Raw genomic sequence first — 18,645 nt, 5'->3', positions numbered from 1 at the left:
GAACTGTTTTCTGTTTTTCTATGTTTATATGTGCATTAGAGTGAGTTAAGCTTATTTTTGGATTTTCACTTTATTTCTTCTGCCACATGATATAAACCTCAAAAATGAACATAAAATCATTTAAACTTACTTCTGGCCACTCAGTGTAAAATTGTGTAATTATTTCATTGTTTGGAACTGTTTTCTGTTTTTCTATGTTAATTTGTTTCAATCACTGAATGAAGCCTGTCATATTTGGGAGAATTAAGAGTCATGGCCTTAAATTGTTTGCACAAAACTCTTCATCAGCTCTGAGCAACTACACACTTAAATTTCGAGTGCACAAGTATTATTATTACTATCAGCATTATGGTAAAAACGTAGAAATGGCATATAGAAACAGCGTATTTACTTCCTATCCGAATAACTTAACTTAACAAAATAAAGGTATTAAGAACGGAAAAACTATAATTCTAACATAGATTTAAAATAAAACATGTTCCATCCGAGTGTTTCATCCTCCCATGATGAATAAAAAAGATCAAAGTATATTTACTCTACTAGTGTGTGGAGAAATTTCAAAATAAATGTCCATATTTGACAAGTGGCATATTTGGCCATATTTGAACTACTGTAAAAATATGTTGCACAATAATTCCTGGCTATGGATGGTATCTGTTTCTTCTACACATTTAAGACTACACACACAGTCAATATCAAGCATTTTACTGTACCAATGTGGAGAAATTCAACATTAAAAATCCCTATTTAGTCCTCCAAATGGCATTTTTGGCCATATTTGAGCTACTGTAAAAACCCTAATTCCTCTTCTGTGCCATGGATGTAATACATCCATGTTCTGTGCCCATGGGTCCTAAAATATGACACTTTGCTCCCTCCTGTCAAAACACACATCCTACCAGGCTCAATGTATTTTGGGAAAATCTCAGTTGCTTTATCAGGGTTTCTGTAGTGTAGTGGTCATCACGTTCGCCTAACACAATTGTACTTTATTGTGTTAAAATTAGGGAAAAGATTAAAATAATGTCATGCACATTGTATTTCATATGTGTTGAGGACAGAATTCTATGATGAACGTTTGTTGCTTTCTCTGTGTCATGTTTACATAATAATTTACAATCGTTTTGAACATTTTATTGTTGTGATACTGTATTTTTGATAATGTGGAGGTTCCACTTGGTCACAGCCAGGGGTCAGTGTTGCCCCTCCAGAGTCAGTAATGGGTTTAATTGTCATACTATTAAGGACAGGTGTCAAATGGCAAATAAATACTTCTTTATTATTATTATTTCTTACACATTATTTTGCCACAGTGAGACTTGTTTGTCACTTGCTGAATTATTTGAATGCCTACGCTCGAGATAATTTGATTAAATTACTTGTTTATGACATTTTAGGCCAGATAATTGAACACTTTTCTTAAAGGACTGGGGTATAAAGATACATTATGTCATAAAAACTGGGGATGGAAACAGAAATACACATCGCGCTTCATGAAATCACCTGTGTTTAATTTTAAGTAAAAATGTGCTGTTTTCTTTGTTCCATATAACAAATAATTCATTTAAATCATTTTGGTTTGTGGACAAAACAACACATGCGAACGTTAGATGATAAAATACAATATGATGGTCTTCCTCAAACCCTTCAATTCCATCCACAGGATTATTGCTGCTGCATAATCCTCACTGTGCAGATTATTATAGCCGAGTTTTTCCCATAATCTGAGGCACAGAAGTAGTGTGTCATGGTTGGAACTGTTTCATAACGTGGACCTCTTTTTGGAAACGCCTGCAGATTTATGTGCATACACACACAGACACACACTGCATTCATTCCACAACCGCAGTGTCCTCTGGGACGATGACATCACCGCTAGAGAGGGCTGTTTGGCATGAAACCAGAACAGTTTGATCAGAACTGTTTATGTACAAAAGTATGTACATAAAATATCTTAAATAAAACTGCTTATTGACAGGAAACACAATATAGACAAAGTAGACTTTATAAGAACGCTCTCGTTTGCACCTGAATCCCATTTTTCTCTCCCCCCCAAAAAAGTAAAGAAATGAGGTGTCAAATGTTAGCTTCTTCTCCAGGTTTAACCCTGGCTTCTTGTTGCTCCGCCTCCTTTGTGCTGCACAGCAGCGTCAGCAACTTTGCTGAAGGTCACTGCATGATCCCACAGTATGAAACAGGAATGCTGTATAAATAGCCTGCCAGTGTGACACACCCGAGCCCACTATCAGGACACGCTCACCTTTGACTTCCTCATTGACAGATGATTATGTTAAGATAAGATCATAATTGTAATTAGAGATTAAAGAGCAGAAAATAACTATAAAAATATGGATCAATTCAACCCTTCAACACCGAGCGTATCGCAGACAACACATTTGAGTGTACTAGTGGAAATATTCAACATCAACGTGTTGTGTAATTACGGTAATTTCACTCACGCTGTTGCAAGAAGCCGACGAATCAGCGTTTTTATCACCACAGAGGAGAGAGTTGGAAAAAAGCCTGTACATAGTTATTTTATATACATTTTTATATTGTTAAAATTTCACATTTTAATGCAGTTACTCTAATTCTACATAACTGCCAGATGTTGAGAGTTATTCTGATTATTTTCTGGCCCATTTATGGTTAAAATAAGCCAGACGGACATTTTGAGGCTTATGCTAAACTCAAAACATGTCTGCGCTCTGATTTCATCATTAAAAAAAACCCACAAAGATCAAAGGTTAAGTGTAAAGCAGTAGTGCTGTGGTTTGAGTGGTTTGCTTCTGTAAGAGGAGACGAGGAGGAGAATTTCACACTCACTGATCTTCAGCTCCAGATCTGCCTGTCTGTCCTGTGGAGAAACTAAACCTGTGTTTCTGGACTTTAAATCCAACATCCCTTTTTCTTGGTTTTTAGTCTCCAACAAACCAAATGTATTATCGCAGTTTCGATTATATTAAAAGCTTTTAAATGTCCCTTATTTTGCATCAAAATTAAATATATTTGAATGTTTTCTCACTTGAATTAAACTCTTCAAATGAATTTTTAAAAAGTATTAAACTTTCACTGTATTTAAGTTAAAAATACACAAAACATTGTAATAATAATAATATGTAGTCTAGTAGTGTAGATATTGAGATAAAGTATAGAATAACATAAACATAACATTCATTTGATCCACAATGGTTTGCTTCTCTTTGGTAGTCATTCCTGCAGTTGTCATTATGAAAATATTGATTATAGCTGCTTTAAAGTTATAATTTTAAGGGTGCAGTCTGTAATAAACGAGAAACTTTGGACTTTTTCTTTTCGCTTGATAGGTTTGAAGGTTTTGGCTAAAACAAAGTTACTATTTTGTACTTTCTCTTGCTTCTCTTCACAATAACAATCAGAGAATAAACATACTTTACAACATAAATACACTTTAAAACTCCTCCTTTAAAGCCTGTAAGTGGTGATAATAACAGTAAAGTCTGTTAATGAACGACAGAGTGCTGTATCACTCTCCATGTGTTCGAGTTTTGATGCGAGGACTTTGTTGTGAATGCGTGTGAAGATTCAGACAAACAGTTAAGACTCTCTGCCTTAACGCAGATTTAAAACTGTGTGGACGACTTCCTGACAAAGAGAAGAAGGTTCACTCGTCAAGCTCGTGTCTATATACCAGGATTACCTTCAACCTTAGAAAGTAAGAGCGTAGCCTGTCAAGGTCAGTTTGTCTGTGTCTCTGCAGAGTAAACACTGACTCAGGTGTGTCATCAGATGTGTTTTTGTTGTTTTCACTGGAAAAAGAGGCAACAGTTCACTGAAAAAAGAGGGCGATCACGCGCTGTGCAGCTGTGTATAAAGTACACATAATGTGCATTTTTGTACTTAAGTACAATAACAAAGTATTTGCACTTTGTTCGATTCCAACATGAGCTCCACTGACCCGGTTTAAAGTGGGTCAAACAGGTCCCAGTGGACAGGTTTGGTGTTTGGTGTTGATCCTGCAGGAGGTTCAGAGCTCGATATTCAGTGTAGTGTGAGTGTCACTGAAGAGGAGGAGGGTTTTCCTAATGTGGAGTAGAGGTTCACATATCACACACATCTACGTTTACGTGGGGATGAGACACACACACACATACTGTATTTATATAAACGGGGATTCACAAACACTGGGTCGGGACCCACAGATAGGTCGTGGGAGAATGTTTTTGGGTCCACAAATAATTTTATCTTTGAATTTTCCCAACCGTTAAGTTAATATTGATGTGTATATGTTTAAAATAACATGCATAAAATGTTGTTTACCAATTCAAAACAATATCAGGTGTCATAAATATGGTTGTAACATTTAGTACATGATATCTTGCTGTCCATGATATTTTGCTGTCTATGATATTTTGCTGCTAAAATACAATATGATATAGGGCTGCAACAGTTAATTACTACTACTAAATTAACTGTCTATGCATATAATGGATTAATTAGTTTGGGTATTTCTTATTGTTATTATTATTATTATTATTATTACTATTATTATTGTTATTATTATTATTAATAATAATAATAATAATAATAACAATAATTATAATAATTAAGATAAACAGTCAGATTTCAGACTTCATTCGTCCATGTCCCACTTTACTTATAATTACTTACTGTTTATGCTGTGAAATCTCTTCACACAACACACAACACGTCTTTCTTCCCACAGAGGACATTAATCATTTACTGGCAGAAATTGCTCTTGTGTGTGTGTGTGACTGCACGTACGCCGCTCAAACAGCTCTTGTGTTCAGATGCAGCAGAGTCACCTTCAGTCCTGAGCTGAGCTGAGTGGAGCTGACAACCTGGCATGAAAATAATGAATAAATAAAAATATGTGTGATCAGAGCCAACTGGACTCACAATGACAACAACAGCATCAATGTCTGATCTGGATGTGGGTTTTTCAACCACAAAACTTTGGACCATGGCAGCAGCAGCAGCAGTTGTGCACATGTTTAGTTAACAATTAATAGAGTGAATCTGATAATAATGTCATTTTAGACTCATAACACATTCATAAAGTTATCGAAATTCTGTTATAATATGGATTTCTCCTGATTTTCTTGCCTCTTTTAATTTGTTTTATTCTCATTTCAAAAGCATTAATTTGCTACCACACTTTGCTCTTCAGCAAGAAAGTGGGCGTGGCACCTGGTTCCTTGACTGAACCCCTGAGTCTCATCACCTCATCAACAGCAGCTTATAAACCCTGGTCTCTCGTTCACTCAGCATCAGGTTGTTCTGCTGCTTCGTGGTTTCCCCTCACATGGCTGCAAATCATCCAGCAACACAAACCCAGATCCAGTTTTCTTGTTCACATTTGTCTGCAGACCATAATGTTTCCCCCCTCACCAGAGCCTCGCTATCTTCACAAATAACTGAACTGAACAAGTCTTTAGTTAGCCGCTCCCTGTCTCTCTGTGTCTGCTTTTGTGTCCAGGCTTTATATTAATGGGAAAAACAAGTCAGCAGGACATTTCCTTTACGTGCAGCTAAAGAAAACTTTTAATCTTTTAAATGCACAGCAGAAATCCAATTTACTACCTCAAGTATATTTGTAAGTGTATAATCCATGTTAAAACAACTATTGTTTGTTTTTTCATAGCCTTAATCTAGGAACTTAAAATCATTCTCAATCAGTTATTTCTGTATGGGTTTTTTTTTTATTAAAGGTCACATAGAGTGCTCCTGTTGCACATATATGTTAGTTATGGAGGTCTACTTACATATATTAACTTGTTTTTATGGTCAAAAACCTCCTAGTTGCTGTAAACGAGGCGATTGAAATCCTCTTTTCTGACGGTGTTTCCCAGCCGCGAGATTTGAGACTCAATTCTCTCACCCAGAGTCTTGTGATTGGCCAGTACCCGGAAGTGACACATTCAGCACACCCACTCTCAGAAGCGCAGCTCCCCCCTGTGGATGCACTGCTACTCATTGTCAAAACATTGTTTTAACAATGTTTAAAAATAGCTTCTTCACGACTCCCTGCCGCAGTCCCTTTTATGACTTTGACCCGGAGTCAGACCCAGAGTCAGAAGACACTGTCGCTCGTGAAACACCTCCACAACGGACGTTATTCTTCTTCTGCGGTTCAATGTACCCAACCGGATGTGCCCGGACTAGTGCCCGGAGCAAGAGGATCTGATGTTACGGAGAACTGCTGTTTACGTGACCGGACCAGGTTTTTTCAGAGATCTCGTTGAGCCTGAGATTACAATAAAACAGCGTTCTCAGCAGTGGCTGAACTGTTTGTTTCGAAACTTCAGGGCTTCTTAAACAAGGTAATGACGCAGATACACACTAAAAAACAGCGTTAATTGGAACTTCCGGTCTAGGTCTGCTTTAATACATTGATTTTGCATTATAAATACGTTCATAATGTGAGCTATTTATTATACCATATCAAAACAAACACTTTTATTTTAAAATTACGTGAAATATTCATCATAAATATTGTTATTTCTGTATCTTTTTCCTCAAGAATTTAAACTTTTCTTTTCACTTGAACCAAACTAGACAAACTCATATGAGTTTGAGAACCTCTGACAGTCTTAGTGTAACAACCCCATCCTTTGTGGTATGTGAGGGCCACCGTAGTTCCCCGACACTCTAGGGAAAGAACAGTGTGAGTTTTAAGGAAACAAACTCTCATTCTCGTTTTGTTGTTTGGTAAACTCTCATTTTAATCAACAACATTCAAGAGTAGTAATAACATCAGAATAATTGCATATTGAGATAATCTGAGATAGAGTCGACACTGATTTAAGAACTCGGGAGCAAAACACTGACAGCGTTTTAAGTGTGAGACACAAATCATGTTGAAAAGGCACATTCATAGAACATCAATGGGATGATCTCGCATGCACACAAGCTAGAAGCAGACGGTGTCACAGTTTAATGTTTAAAACACGTGAGATTACCTGAAATCACACCAGCCAAACAGCAGATACTCCACAATTATTGCTTCCATTATTGCTGTGTAAAAGTGAACTATGTGCATTGTATTATTAAAGATTGTTAAGAGGGTATTTAAGCAGCATATGGACAGTAATATGTATATATATATATACGTATATATATACATTTATGTTTACACTTAGAAAAGATTGACACTTTCATTAAGTCACTTTTAAAGCGGAGCAGTTTCAAAAATATTGCCACAGGGAAAAAAATAAAAGTACGTAAAAGCTTCTGTCTATCGATGGCTCTGTGTTCAGGTCACTGAAAATTCTACGTAATCACTGGCTGTTAGAGGGGAATCCTCTTAGGGAAGTCCATTATATTAATTAGAAATTGTCCGTTTATATAAAAAAAAGCCACCAGACTTAGATTAAAGCGTTTGATTTAATGGCTTTTAAGTGCAACCACCAACTCTGAGTAAAATCATTTTCACATTCCAACAAAATTGTCTTGAAATACTAAAAACAATCAAATTAAGCCAAGTTTTAATGCTTCAGTGCATAACTTTTGAATACAAACATATGTAAAACAAATGTTACAGTCACACTACTGTTAAATGACTAGGTCTGGTGTCGGCCGGTGACACTCCCGCACTGCACACAGGAAGTCATTCACACTCGCAATGTGAGACGACTGCGTCCACACGCTTCTTGTTCTACAGTCGGGTCTCATATTTCGATAGTTCAGCGACAAAACATCGGCAAAAGTTACGCACTGTAGCTTTAACATAGGCCTGTAGGCATCATTTTAATCCAGAATATCACATTTCAGTTTTAATCTACTGTATCTTCATTAGGTTCTTCCAATCATTCTGAAATGGACCTGGTCCAGTGTCCAGGACCAAAGCGGACAATTAATTTCACTTTAAGCGTGTTTCCATCGCGTGGAACGGTTCGGTTTCGTAAGTTTTTTAGGTTGGTTTCTTTTGCATTTCCGTTAGGAATAGCACCAAACTAACCGCTCCCTACCATTTCATGTTTTGGGGTACCAGAGTTAAATGGTACGGTGAGGCTAGCTCCACTAACAAGTCAGATGATTGGGCGACTGAAAAATGTCAGTCCCTTGCGTTTGGTGTAAATATTCCATGGAATTCGAGGCAATTTTTCAAAAAACACTCTACCACTCATTAAATCATTGTCATTGTCATTGTCGTTACACCGCTACGACGTTGCACTACGCGGTCATCGGGCACAGCCCACACTCGCCTATCAAGTTCTCAGCCAAATGTACTGTACTGTACCAAAACCGAACTGAACCATGACGAAAACCCAGCTTTTCAGCCACTCACCTCTGCCACTCTTTCATCCCAGTCCTCCTCCTACAAAACCCCCCACAGTTTGTGCACCGTCAGGTCGTCCCCACAGCCTGTATCAAGGAGACGGTTGTCGCACTCCTCCCAGCGACACACCTCGCCGCTGTCCACGACCACAAACTTCCACTCCACATGGCTCTCTGTGGGCAGACTGACCACGGTGGTCCACAGTCCGTCCTTGGCTCTCTCCATCAGGAGGTATTTCTTCCAGTTGCCGAGCTCCTGCTGGTTTCCTGTGACGGCCACCATCTGGTTCGGTGAGTGAGTGACATAGTGGATGCGGAAGGTCACATTAATGTTCTGGGAGATCGGCTGAACTCTACAAACGCCATCTGTGGCGTCTTCAGTTGGACGCTGTCTGGTTTTTGTGTGGTCTTGTGCAGTAGGTGCGATATAAGGGCTCATCCAGGACGGGAATTGGTAGTTAGTGTCCATGATCCATTCGTTATTATCCATCGTCGCTTCCATGATACTGATTTCAGTCTTTTCATTCAACTCTTCCATTTCATTTTCTGCACCAGTTTCCGTTTTCTTTGTAATTCTGATGACTTTTTTCTTCTCCTTAATCTCCATGACCTCAAAGGTGCCTCCTTTCAGGTCTGACAGTTTTTTGGGCTCATCAGCCGAGGTCAAACCTTTTCCTGCAATCTGCATCATGAACTGTTCCAGCGTTGAGTGGTAGTTGCACTCAATCTCATGGCCAAACACGTCCTCGTTGATTGCAAACGAATCATGTGTGTGACGGAGCGTGACACCTGTGACGGATAAGACTATATCATTGGCAAAGAGGCTGTTTTGAGCCTTGGTCGTTTCTTCAGACTCTGGATCACAATCGACCATATCGTCAACGATCATGCCAAAGTCATTAACAGAGTCTTGCACGTCAGGACTAACAGCCAGGCTTGAGATCCCGCTCTCTTCTCCGACACCAGGAGATGGTATGTTGTTGTTGATGTTGACGCTCAACTCGCTTTGCTCAAAAGGCTGCAATTTAATCTGACTAAAGGGAGGAATTAGGTCCTGAGCCACAACAGGAGGATCGTCTTTGTTTTGTATTTGGTCACTTTCTTGGTTTTGGGACAAAGTCCACATGTCAGGGTCGGACATTTCTAAAGACATCACAATATTAACACCTGCGTTAGTCACAGGAATTTGAGTCTCAGTAAAAGTTTCAATAATTTCCTTGCGGTCACTTTTTGGCTCTTGGCAAACAGAAGGGAGGGGAGAACAAGATGTTTCCTCTCCTGTTAGAGGAGCATTTACTGTTTCTGAAGAATCAGGACCACCATTTACCGTTTGGTCTTTGTAAGATGGTGGCACATTAAGGTCAGAGCTTTCTTCTGCAGCAGTTTCTTTCTTTTCGTACTTCAATTCTTTCTCGTTAGATGGCAGGTAAGAGTCAGGAATAGTCAAATCTGTTTCTTTATCCAAAGACGTGGCCAACTCTTCAACTCCACTCTGTAGAGGCTGAAGATCCACTGACACGTCAGGGTAACCTTCTAGGCCTGAGACTTCCTCAAGATGATCAACCTCTATAGGCTCATTGAAATGCGAAGGTTTCAGTTCCACACTTGGACTATCAGAGTCATCAAAAGTTGTTTTTTTCTCTTTAACCTGATCAGCCTCAGTTAAGATCACACATTCATCTTGATCCACAAGACCATGTTCTTCTTCTTGTTCCGTTTGACAAGTCTTTGGTGGACGGGTGTCAAATTTGGCAGCTTGGTCGTCACCTAAATCTTTTCCAGTCTCTTCACAACCTTCATCCGAGTCCAAAACAGGTGGTGTCGCCTCGTCCTGCTGTGAAGACGACAGGTTAAGTACAAATTTGGAGGGACAGGTCTCTTGCCGAGAAACTCGTTGTTGAACTCCACAAGGTTCTTCTTCTGGAAAGGCGTGATTGCAGGAGCGTTCACTGTGATCAAGACTATCTGACTGGTCTTCAGAGTTACACTCTGTGCCATTTATTATCTCTGGTGCAGCTTTGTTATCTTGTTGTCGTCCGTCATTAACAACATTATCATTCACGCAAAGCATTGGGGGGTCAAAGATCACTTGGCTGCTTGACACGCACTGAAAATACTCCTTCTCTTGTTTGGTTTTCTCGTCTTTTCTTCGATCTTCTCCTTCAAATGCCTGAAAGGACACATGAGAAGAAACATGACAGGATTTAGAATTAGATAAGTTATACACAGTGTTGGGGAGTAACGAATTACATGTAACGACGTTACGTAATTTAATTACAACTTACAACAATTACTACGTAATTGTAATAAGTTACATTACTGGGAGAAAATATGTAATTAAATTACAGTTGCTTTTGGAAATTTCAATGATTACAACTTAAGTTACATTTGAAAAATCGCCACAAGAGCTCAGAGTTTTTTCCTCCCCATGGATTCATGTTTGTTTTTAGTTTTTTTAAACTTTTTTCTCCTTCCAAAACTGACGCTTGTGATTGGCTCTCTCTGGTCATGTGCCTTTCGACTCAACTGACAAACCGTACGGCGGCAGTCAGACTCAGCAGCGATAATGTCGGCAGCGCACAAGATGTTCCTGGGCTGGAAATACAAAAAACACTTCATACAGACAGACCAGAACCGGGTCCCGACCAGTTTAATCATAACACCGGCTATAAAAGCGCCGCTGTTTCACTATTTAACTCATTTACAGCTGGCGTCACCAAAGTCCAGTGGAGCTGGATCAGAACTGAGCATTTGTACGGAGGGAGAGATCGCGCTGATCCGCTGCTGTTTACTTTCTCTGTGAGCGTGTCCGCCTACAGATGTTCAGCTGCTCAGCGTCAGGAGGTCATTTATTAGGCTATAGCCTGTTTACCTTTATATACAGTCACCACTGAAAGAAGTTAATTTAAATTTAATTTAACTAAATGTGGCCATGAATAAATTAATTGTTTCGCCTGTAATGTGTTGCCCAAACGCAAATCTTGAGTAGGTCTACTCTGTTTTCTCACATTAAAAAAGGTCTTTGTACAGAGACAACATAATATTTGCTTGTAGCTACAGCACCTAAAAAACCCACCGTTACCTATTTTCATACGCACACCCAGCCTCGCTTTGAATAAAACACACACTGGCATTTTATAATTGTGATCAGTGAAACAATGAAAACAATATAAAACACAGTTTACTCTAGTTTTGCTAGAGTTTGCTCTAAAGGTTCATATTTAAAAGAAGCTCAATGTAGATCTGTCAGAAATTAAAATCAGCCTCTTGTCATATTTGCAGCAACACTGTTGCTTCAGGCTGTGATCAGGCTTTTTTGTATCGCTCATACTCTCTCCATTAAAACAACTTGCTCCTCTTGGCTGAAATCAGCCCATTGTCGCTCCATTTAGTGAGGAAGTGAGCCTCCTAAAGTCAGACTCATAACATATGGTTAAAAAAAAATTGTTTTTATATAGTCTTAAGTACTGCTGAAAGGTTTATCACACTATAGGTCTTAAAATGTGAAAATGGTTAACAGTTAAGAGATTTCATTCAAAATTAAGAAAAGTAATCAAATGAAATCAAATGTAATTAGTTACATTACTTTTACAAAGTAATTGAAATAATTACACTACTATTACATTTTCAACAGGGTAACTTGTAATTGTAACCAATTACATTTCCAAAGTAATCTTCCCAACATACAAAAGGTTTCACAAGACAAATCTGCTTTTAGCCCAGAGAGAGAATGAGAGCTAAATGTAGGTTATACTCAGATGTTCCCGTTGTGTCGGTGCCGCAAATCCATAATGAAATGGTGCAATCAAATAGGACAATGTACACGCATTAGATAAGATGTAAATGTGCTCAGATTGTCCACTTAAAATTATTCAGTGTCTGAAGTGGGAGAAAACAGCTTCAGAAAACAAGTGATAACTGTGGTAACTAGTTAGCTTTGGTAGGCTGATTTTATAACCTTTGGAAAGGGAGCTACTCAACTACCTCTTGGCTATAACATACATATTAATACTAGGGCTGTCAAAATTAACGCGTTAACGCAGGATGATTAATTTGTGGAATTAACGCATTAATTTTTTTTAAACGCATTAACGCACTTTCTCACTTTCATTGCTCTACGGGTAGACGTGCAGTTTATGAACAGGCAAGGCAGGCAACTGCTTTGGGCCCTGAGCCGATAGGGGGGCACCCGACACCCGGAGCCTGAGGGCTGTTGCCTAAATGCATCAGTGACCAGCTGCATCCCCGTCCCCCTTAAAGGTCACCTAGAGTGGTCCTGTTGCACATATATGTTAGTTATGGAGGTCTACTTACATACATTAACTTGTTTTTATGGTCAAAAACCTCCTAGTTGCTGTAAACGAGCCGATAGAAATCTGTCTTTTCTGACGGTGTTTCCCAGCCGCGAGATTTGAGACACAACTCTCACACCCAGAAGACAGAGTCTTGTGATTGGCCAGTACCCGAAAGTGACATATTCAGCACACCTGCTCTCAGAAGCACAGCTCCCCCTCTGGAACGGTGGATGCACTGCTACTCATTATCAAAACATTGTTTTAACAATGTTTAAAAATAGCTTCGTCACGACTCCCTGCCGCAGTCCCTTTTATGACTTTGACCCGGAGTCAGACCCAGAGTCAGAAGATACTGTCGCTCATGAAACCTCTGCAGTTCAATGTACGCAACCGGATGTGCCCGGACTAGTGCCCGGAGCAGGAAGATCTGCTGTTCAGGAGAACAGCTGTTTACGTAACCGGACCAGGTTTTTTCAGAGATCTCACTGAGCCCGAGATTACAATAAAACACAGCGTTCTCAGCAGTGGCTGAACTGTTTGTTTAGAACCTTCAGTGCTTCTTAAACAAGGTAAGGACGCAGATACACACTAAAAAACAGCGTTAATTGGAACTTCCGGTCTAGGTCCGCTTTAAACAACAATGGTTGCTTTGCAATGACATCTCAGTAGGAAACCTCCCTAAAGGGGCCCCATGTCACCTCACGTTAACCTGTGTGAAGTTATCATTCTGCAAGTTGTAAATTAAGCTAAAGGAAAATGAAGAGGAGTTATCAATCAGGTAGTTAGAAGAGGAAGAAAAAAAAGAGGATGAAGAAAAAAGAAAGAAAGAAAGAAAGACACAGTTGTAAGTGGGGCTGCTGGCGCAGATAATGATGTAATCATAACATTAACAGTAGATGACTGCTGTTACTGAACAGTTACTTTGTCTAACTAACGGGGACACAGACTTGAACAGCAGCTAACATTAGCGTCAGAATGCTAGCTGACGCTAACGCTAACTAGTAGAAGCAGTGCTTCAAAGGTGCTGATGAGGAATTTCCTGCTGTGGGTTTAGTACCCCCAAGGAAACTATATAACTTCAATACTTTATATTTTGTTTATAATGTGAGCGCAATGTATAATTTTTTTAATTATACATTAAATTATTTACAGCATTTAATTTTTCCTATATATGTATATTGTCTTATAATGTGGGTTATTTACAATGTAATGTTTATTTTTTACTAAATTTGTTTAGGTTTTTTAAAAAGTTATTTACAGTATTTTATTGTTCTTTACATTTATATATATATAGTTCCTACAACAATATAAAGAGAAAATGTGAATTTTTCTGGCATATTTACGAATGGTAATTAATCATGATTTATCCACAGCTACCCTGTGATTAATCTGATTAAAAATGTTAATACTTTGACAGCCCTAATTAATAGATAAGTGTCTTAAAAGTTCCATCAAAGCTGCATTTATTGATTTTTGGCCACTAGGGGGGCCTTCAAACCATCATAGTTAACTCATATCAGATTATGACTGACCTTTGGTGCTTCTTTATGAGAGTCCTGCTCGACTGTCATTGTGTCTGTGTGATCTGACGCCGCGTGTTTGTCTCCTGTCATTTGGATGTCGCTCGCAGGAGAAGGAGAAGAACAATAATAAAGAGGACGAGCAGCAGGAGTTGCAGCTACATGGCGATGCCTGACTTTTGGATCACCTTCCTCCTTCATACCTGACTGTACTCCATCTGTAGAAGAAAGAAAAAACAATGTTGATGTAAACTGATTCTACAATCTTTGTCCTCTGTAGTGATTTTTTAATCAAGCATCTGATATTTAATTTAAATTAAGAGTATAATGCTACTGCAAACTCTCATTGTTTAATACGTGGTTGCAAATCCTTTGCAGTCAATTCCAGCCTGAAGTCTGGAAGGCATAGACATCACCAGACACTGGGTTTCATCCCTGGTGATGCTCTGTCAGGCCTCTACTGACATGGTCTTCAGTTTGTTCTTGGGGCATTTTCCCTTCAGTTTGGTCTTCAACAAGTGAAATGCATGCTCAATCAGATTCAGGTCAGGTGATTGACTGATAACATTCCATATTTGCCTTTAAAAACTCTTTGGTTGCTTTTGCAGATTGCTTTGGGGTCATTGTCCATCTGCACTGTGCTGACCATGCTTCTAGGTCTATTGGTGTTTCTGAGCTCACCGGTGCATTCTTTCTTTTTAAAAGGAACCCCGGCTATAAAACTTGTAGTTCTTAAAAGATAAATGTTAGTATCAGTTTTAATAAATTGATATAAAAAACCTTCTTGATGTCTTCGTTTTTATAAAATTTGTAAAAATAGTTTAACTCGTATGTCGCCGTTGTTGTTTACGTCGCAATGCACTCTGGGTAGTGACGTAAAAAGGTTGTACTGGGGGCTTCGGGACCCTGTTGTGACTGTTCAGCACAAACATGTAATCTGTTCAGCCTTTTCAATTTGAACCCGAGCGAAACATACAGGAGGAGGACAGCACTGACAATGTTTCACAAAACGAGCATCAAAATGAAGCGCAAGAAAGACGGGATGAGGCGAGAGTGGGACAAAACCGGTGGTGTACGTGCGGCAACTGCGTCTCCATATATGGATATACAGTGACGCGGCGACTGCAGACGCGGGTTGTCTGCTCAGGAGAGCATCCAGCGTCTCTCATCTCTGCCGCTTTTTAACGCGGATTTCACTCCTCCTTAGGCTCCTTATGTGGGAGAATTGTCGGACAGGCATTTGGTTTAAGTCTCCGTTTGTATCCACCCGCTCCGGTGAGGTCTTTTAGCAGCTGTGGTCGACTAAAAGCCTCAAATGCTTATGGCGAAAAATGTCGAGAACACAGCCGCGGATCTTTAGGAAGTTGTCCTTCCACAGGCATCTTCCCACTCCTTTCTCCTCTTGTCAGTGGGAAAGCTGTGTAAACTCACAGCACTTCCCTTGTTGCCTTTCGATAAAAGCCAATCGAAAGTCGCCCACAGCTGCTAAAAGACCTCACCGGAGCGGGTGGATACAAACAGAGACTTAAACCAAATGCCTGTCCGACAATTCTCCCACATAAGGAGCCTAAACGCCCGCGTGAAGCGAGTGAAATTCGCGTTAAAAAGCGGCAGAGACGAGAGACGCTGGATGCTCTCCTGAGCAGACAACCTTTTTACGTCACTACCCAGAGTGCATTGCGACGTAAACAACAATGGCGACCTACGAGTTAAACTATTTTTACAAATTTTATAAAAACGAAGACTTCAAGAAGGTTTTTTATATCAATTTATTAAAACTGATACTAACATTTATCTTTTAAGAACTACAAGTTTTATAGCCGGGGTTCCTTTTAAGAATGTTCGAAACAGTTGATTTGGCCACACCTAATGTTTTTGCTATTTCTCTGATGGGTTTGTTTTGATTTTTCAGCCTAATGATGGCTTCTTCACTGACAGTGACAGCTCCTTGGATCTCATATAGAAAGTTAACAGCAACAGATTCAAAATGCAAATGCAAATGTCAGAACTTTTACCTGTGTCATTGGAGATGAAATAATGAGGAAATAGCCCACAATTGTCCATGAAATAGCTTTTTAGTCAATTGTCCAATTACTTTTGGTCCCCTAAAAAGTGGGAGTCACATATAGAAAGTGTTGTAATTCCTACACCGTTCACTTGATTTGAAAGTAAATACTCTCAAATTAAAGCTGAAAGTGTGCAGTTAAAGCACATCTTGTTCGTTTCATTTCAAATCCATTGTAGTGGTGTATAGAGCCAAAATAAAGAGAACTGTGTCGATGTCCAAATATTTATGGGCCTAACTGTATATATAGAGAGAGAGCGCTTCGATGCTTTCGATGCTTTCGATGCTACATGTAAATATCACTTTTTTTATTGCAAATTTAATTTGTAATATCTGTCAGAAAAACCACAGTCCCATTTTTTTCCAAATTGTTCAACCTTTTTTCAACTAAGTAAAGCGAGAGTGTACATGACAACATTGAACATTTTTTTGCATACATATCTATATGTCTGTACATATAGTTATATATATATACACATATACATATAATATAACCATTTTTGTTTAATCTGACTTGGATTTATTTATTTATTTCTTCTGTTTTTAAGCTAGAGTCGTGAATTTATTGATAGTTTTTGGGTAATTAAATGTTTACATTTTATTATTTATTACATTACGATCCAGTTTAAGGATAAATAAAGGTAAAATATGAGTAAAGTAAAAATAGTAATATTTAAATATTTTAAAGAAAGAACATAAACTGCAGTTCAATCTATTTATATCACAGGCAGCAGAGATTTAAGACTGTTTTTTCTACATATTATAATCATTATTATCATCACTATTATTAGTAGTAATATTGTTATTAGGGACCTCGTACACAAAGGTGGCGAGGAACCTATTGAAATTGCTCAGATTATTATTATTATTATTATTATTATTATTATCATATTCATCATAAAGGACCACCATAGTCCATATTACTGGTTTATAGTGCTATGATAACTCATTATTCCTCACACCTGCTCCACGCGCCAGCCTCGCGCTAGTCAAATCTCTATTTATGTCTCTTTTTTTTATGATTGTTATTATTGTTTTTGTTACCTGTTGACTCCACGGAGCTGCTGCTGCTGCTGCTGCGTGGTTCCTCGGTGTTCGGCTCGTGTCGTGGGCGGTTCACGGGGCTGCCGCTGTCACCGTCGCCTGCTGTGGCCGTGGTCTTGTCCGCGGACGTGGTCGTGGCCTTCCTCCTCCGCGTCCACCGCACGGTCCGGTAGACGATGACAGCCACCAGCAGCAGAGACGCGGCCGCGATCAGAGCCAGACCCATGGCGGGACCGTGGCGTCCGACCATGCAGAAGAGCGAGGCCAGGTCCACGCGTGTCTCTGCAGCCGCGGCGCTGTTGCTGTTTTCCGGCGACATATTTGGAGTCATTTCAGGTGGTGATCATGAAGGAGGCCTGATGGTGGGAATAAAGCTGCTCCTGCTCCCGCTGATCCTCCGCTGGTCCTCCTCCCGTGGACTCCCGTGGATTCCCGTGGACTCTCTCCACCACGCTCCAAAGTGCACTGACCTCTGTCGTGTTGCTGCGCACGGCTGCAGGTGCGAGCTCCCGATTGGCTGAAACAAATGACGACGACTCGGCGTTTATTCATTCATAAAAGAGGAGAGAAGGAGACACGGGAGGGGGTGGGAGCGTGAGTGATAAACCCACTCTGTTTGGTTCTGACTGGATTTAAAGTCTGATCTGATATTAAAGTCTTGGAATCAGGTAAATCCCTCCTAAAGTTCTCTGCAATCAATCAATCAAGCGATGACTTATTTAGACAAGGATGGAGGAGTGAGGAGGGTTTTAAACTGTGATGGAGAGCTTTGAATTGTAGAGGGCAGTGTTGTTCTTCAACAGGAAATTATACTAGATAGCTAACTAGATGTCTATGTATCTATTACATTAGATAGCTAACTAGCTGTCTATGTATCTATTACATTAAATAGCTAACTAGCTGTCTATGTATCCATTTCGTTAGATAGCTAACTAGCTGTCTATGTATCTATTACGTAAGATAGCTAACTAGCTGTCTATGTATCCATTTTGTTAGATAGCTAACTAGCTGTCTATGTATCCATTTCGTTAGATAGCTAACTAGCTGTCTATGTATCTATTACGTAAGATAGCTAACTAGCTGTCTATGTATCCATTTCGTTAGATAGCTAACTAGCTGTCTATGTATCTATTACATTAGATAGCTAACTAGCTGTCTATGTATCCATTTTGTTAGTGTCGTTTTTGTCAGGCTTCCTTCTTCTTGAGAACACCAGGTGATGAGATGATGACGTAGAATGAGACTCCGTGACACAAGACATTTTACCAAACAAAGAGATCTTTATTCTGTAACAAGTCAAGTGTCAATTCCAAGCGCTGCAGTTGCTCGGGAGTGCCTCAGCCAAAATCCTAAGAAGCACTAACTTCTCCTGAGCAAAGCCACACTTAATAAAGGTTACCTGCTCCTCCTACATCTTCCTATGCCCTTGGTTAGCCATTCG

The 18,645-nt window shown here is 39.4% G+C and overlaps 1 protein-coding gene across 4 annotated transcripts; it reads right to left on the bottom strand.

Moving 5' to 3' along the window:
• Nucleotides 1–1,841: 1,841 nt before the first annotated feature.
• stbd1 (starch binding domain 1) lies at nt 1,842–17,732 on the bottom strand. Of its 4 annotated transcripts, none has more exons than XM_083902131.1 (4): nt 17,205–17,732; nt 14,108–14,313; nt 8,291–10,450; nt 1,842–1,885 (listed from the first exon to the last, which is right to left on the bottom strand). In XM_083902131.1, the coding sequence occupies exons 1-3, from the start codon at nt 17,533–17,535 to the stop codon at nt 8,321–8,323; spliced, it is 2,667 nt and encodes an 888-aa protein (XP_083758257.1). In that variant the 5' UTR covers nt 17,536–17,732; the 3' UTR covers nt 1,842–1,885; nt 8,291–8,320. The 4 variants fall into 4 exon arrangements, with proteins under 4 accessions (XP_083758257.1, XP_083758258.1, XP_083758256.1 ...); XM_083902132.1 differs by lacking the exon at nt 1,842–1,885 and adding an exon at nt 4,735–4,841; XM_083902130.1 differs by lacking the exon at nt 1,842–1,885 and adding an exon at nt 6,224–6,247.
• Between the last annotated feature and the right edge of the window lie 913 nt (nt 17,733–18,645).

Source organism: Microchirus variegatus (genome assembly GCF_963457635.1).
Source record: "Microchirus variegatus genome assembly, chromosome: 16".
Taxonomy (NCBI): Eukaryota; Metazoa; Chordata; class Actinopteri; order Pleuronectiformes; family Soleidae; genus Microchirus; species Microchirus variegatus.
The sequence above is the reverse complement of the archived record's forward strand: the minus strand, read 5'-3'. Positions and strand labels throughout refer to the sequence as shown.

What these genes read in the sequence shown, in the direction of transcription:
- stbd1 (XM_083902131.1), bottom strand. Translation starts at nt 17,535, where the DNA reads ATGACTCCAAATATGTCGCCGGAAAACAGCAACAGCGCCGCGGCTGCA. An exon ending in CAGCTCCGTGGAGTCAACAG is followed by an intron (nt 14,314 to 17,204) that starts GTAACAAAAACA and finishes TTTCTTCTACAG; the next exon opens with ATGGAGTACAGTCAGGTATG. An exon ending in CTCATAAAGAAGCACCAAAG is followed by an intron (nt 10,451 to 14,107) that starts GTCAGTCATAAT and finishes GTGTCCTTTCAG; the next exon opens with GCATTTGAAGGAGAAGATCG.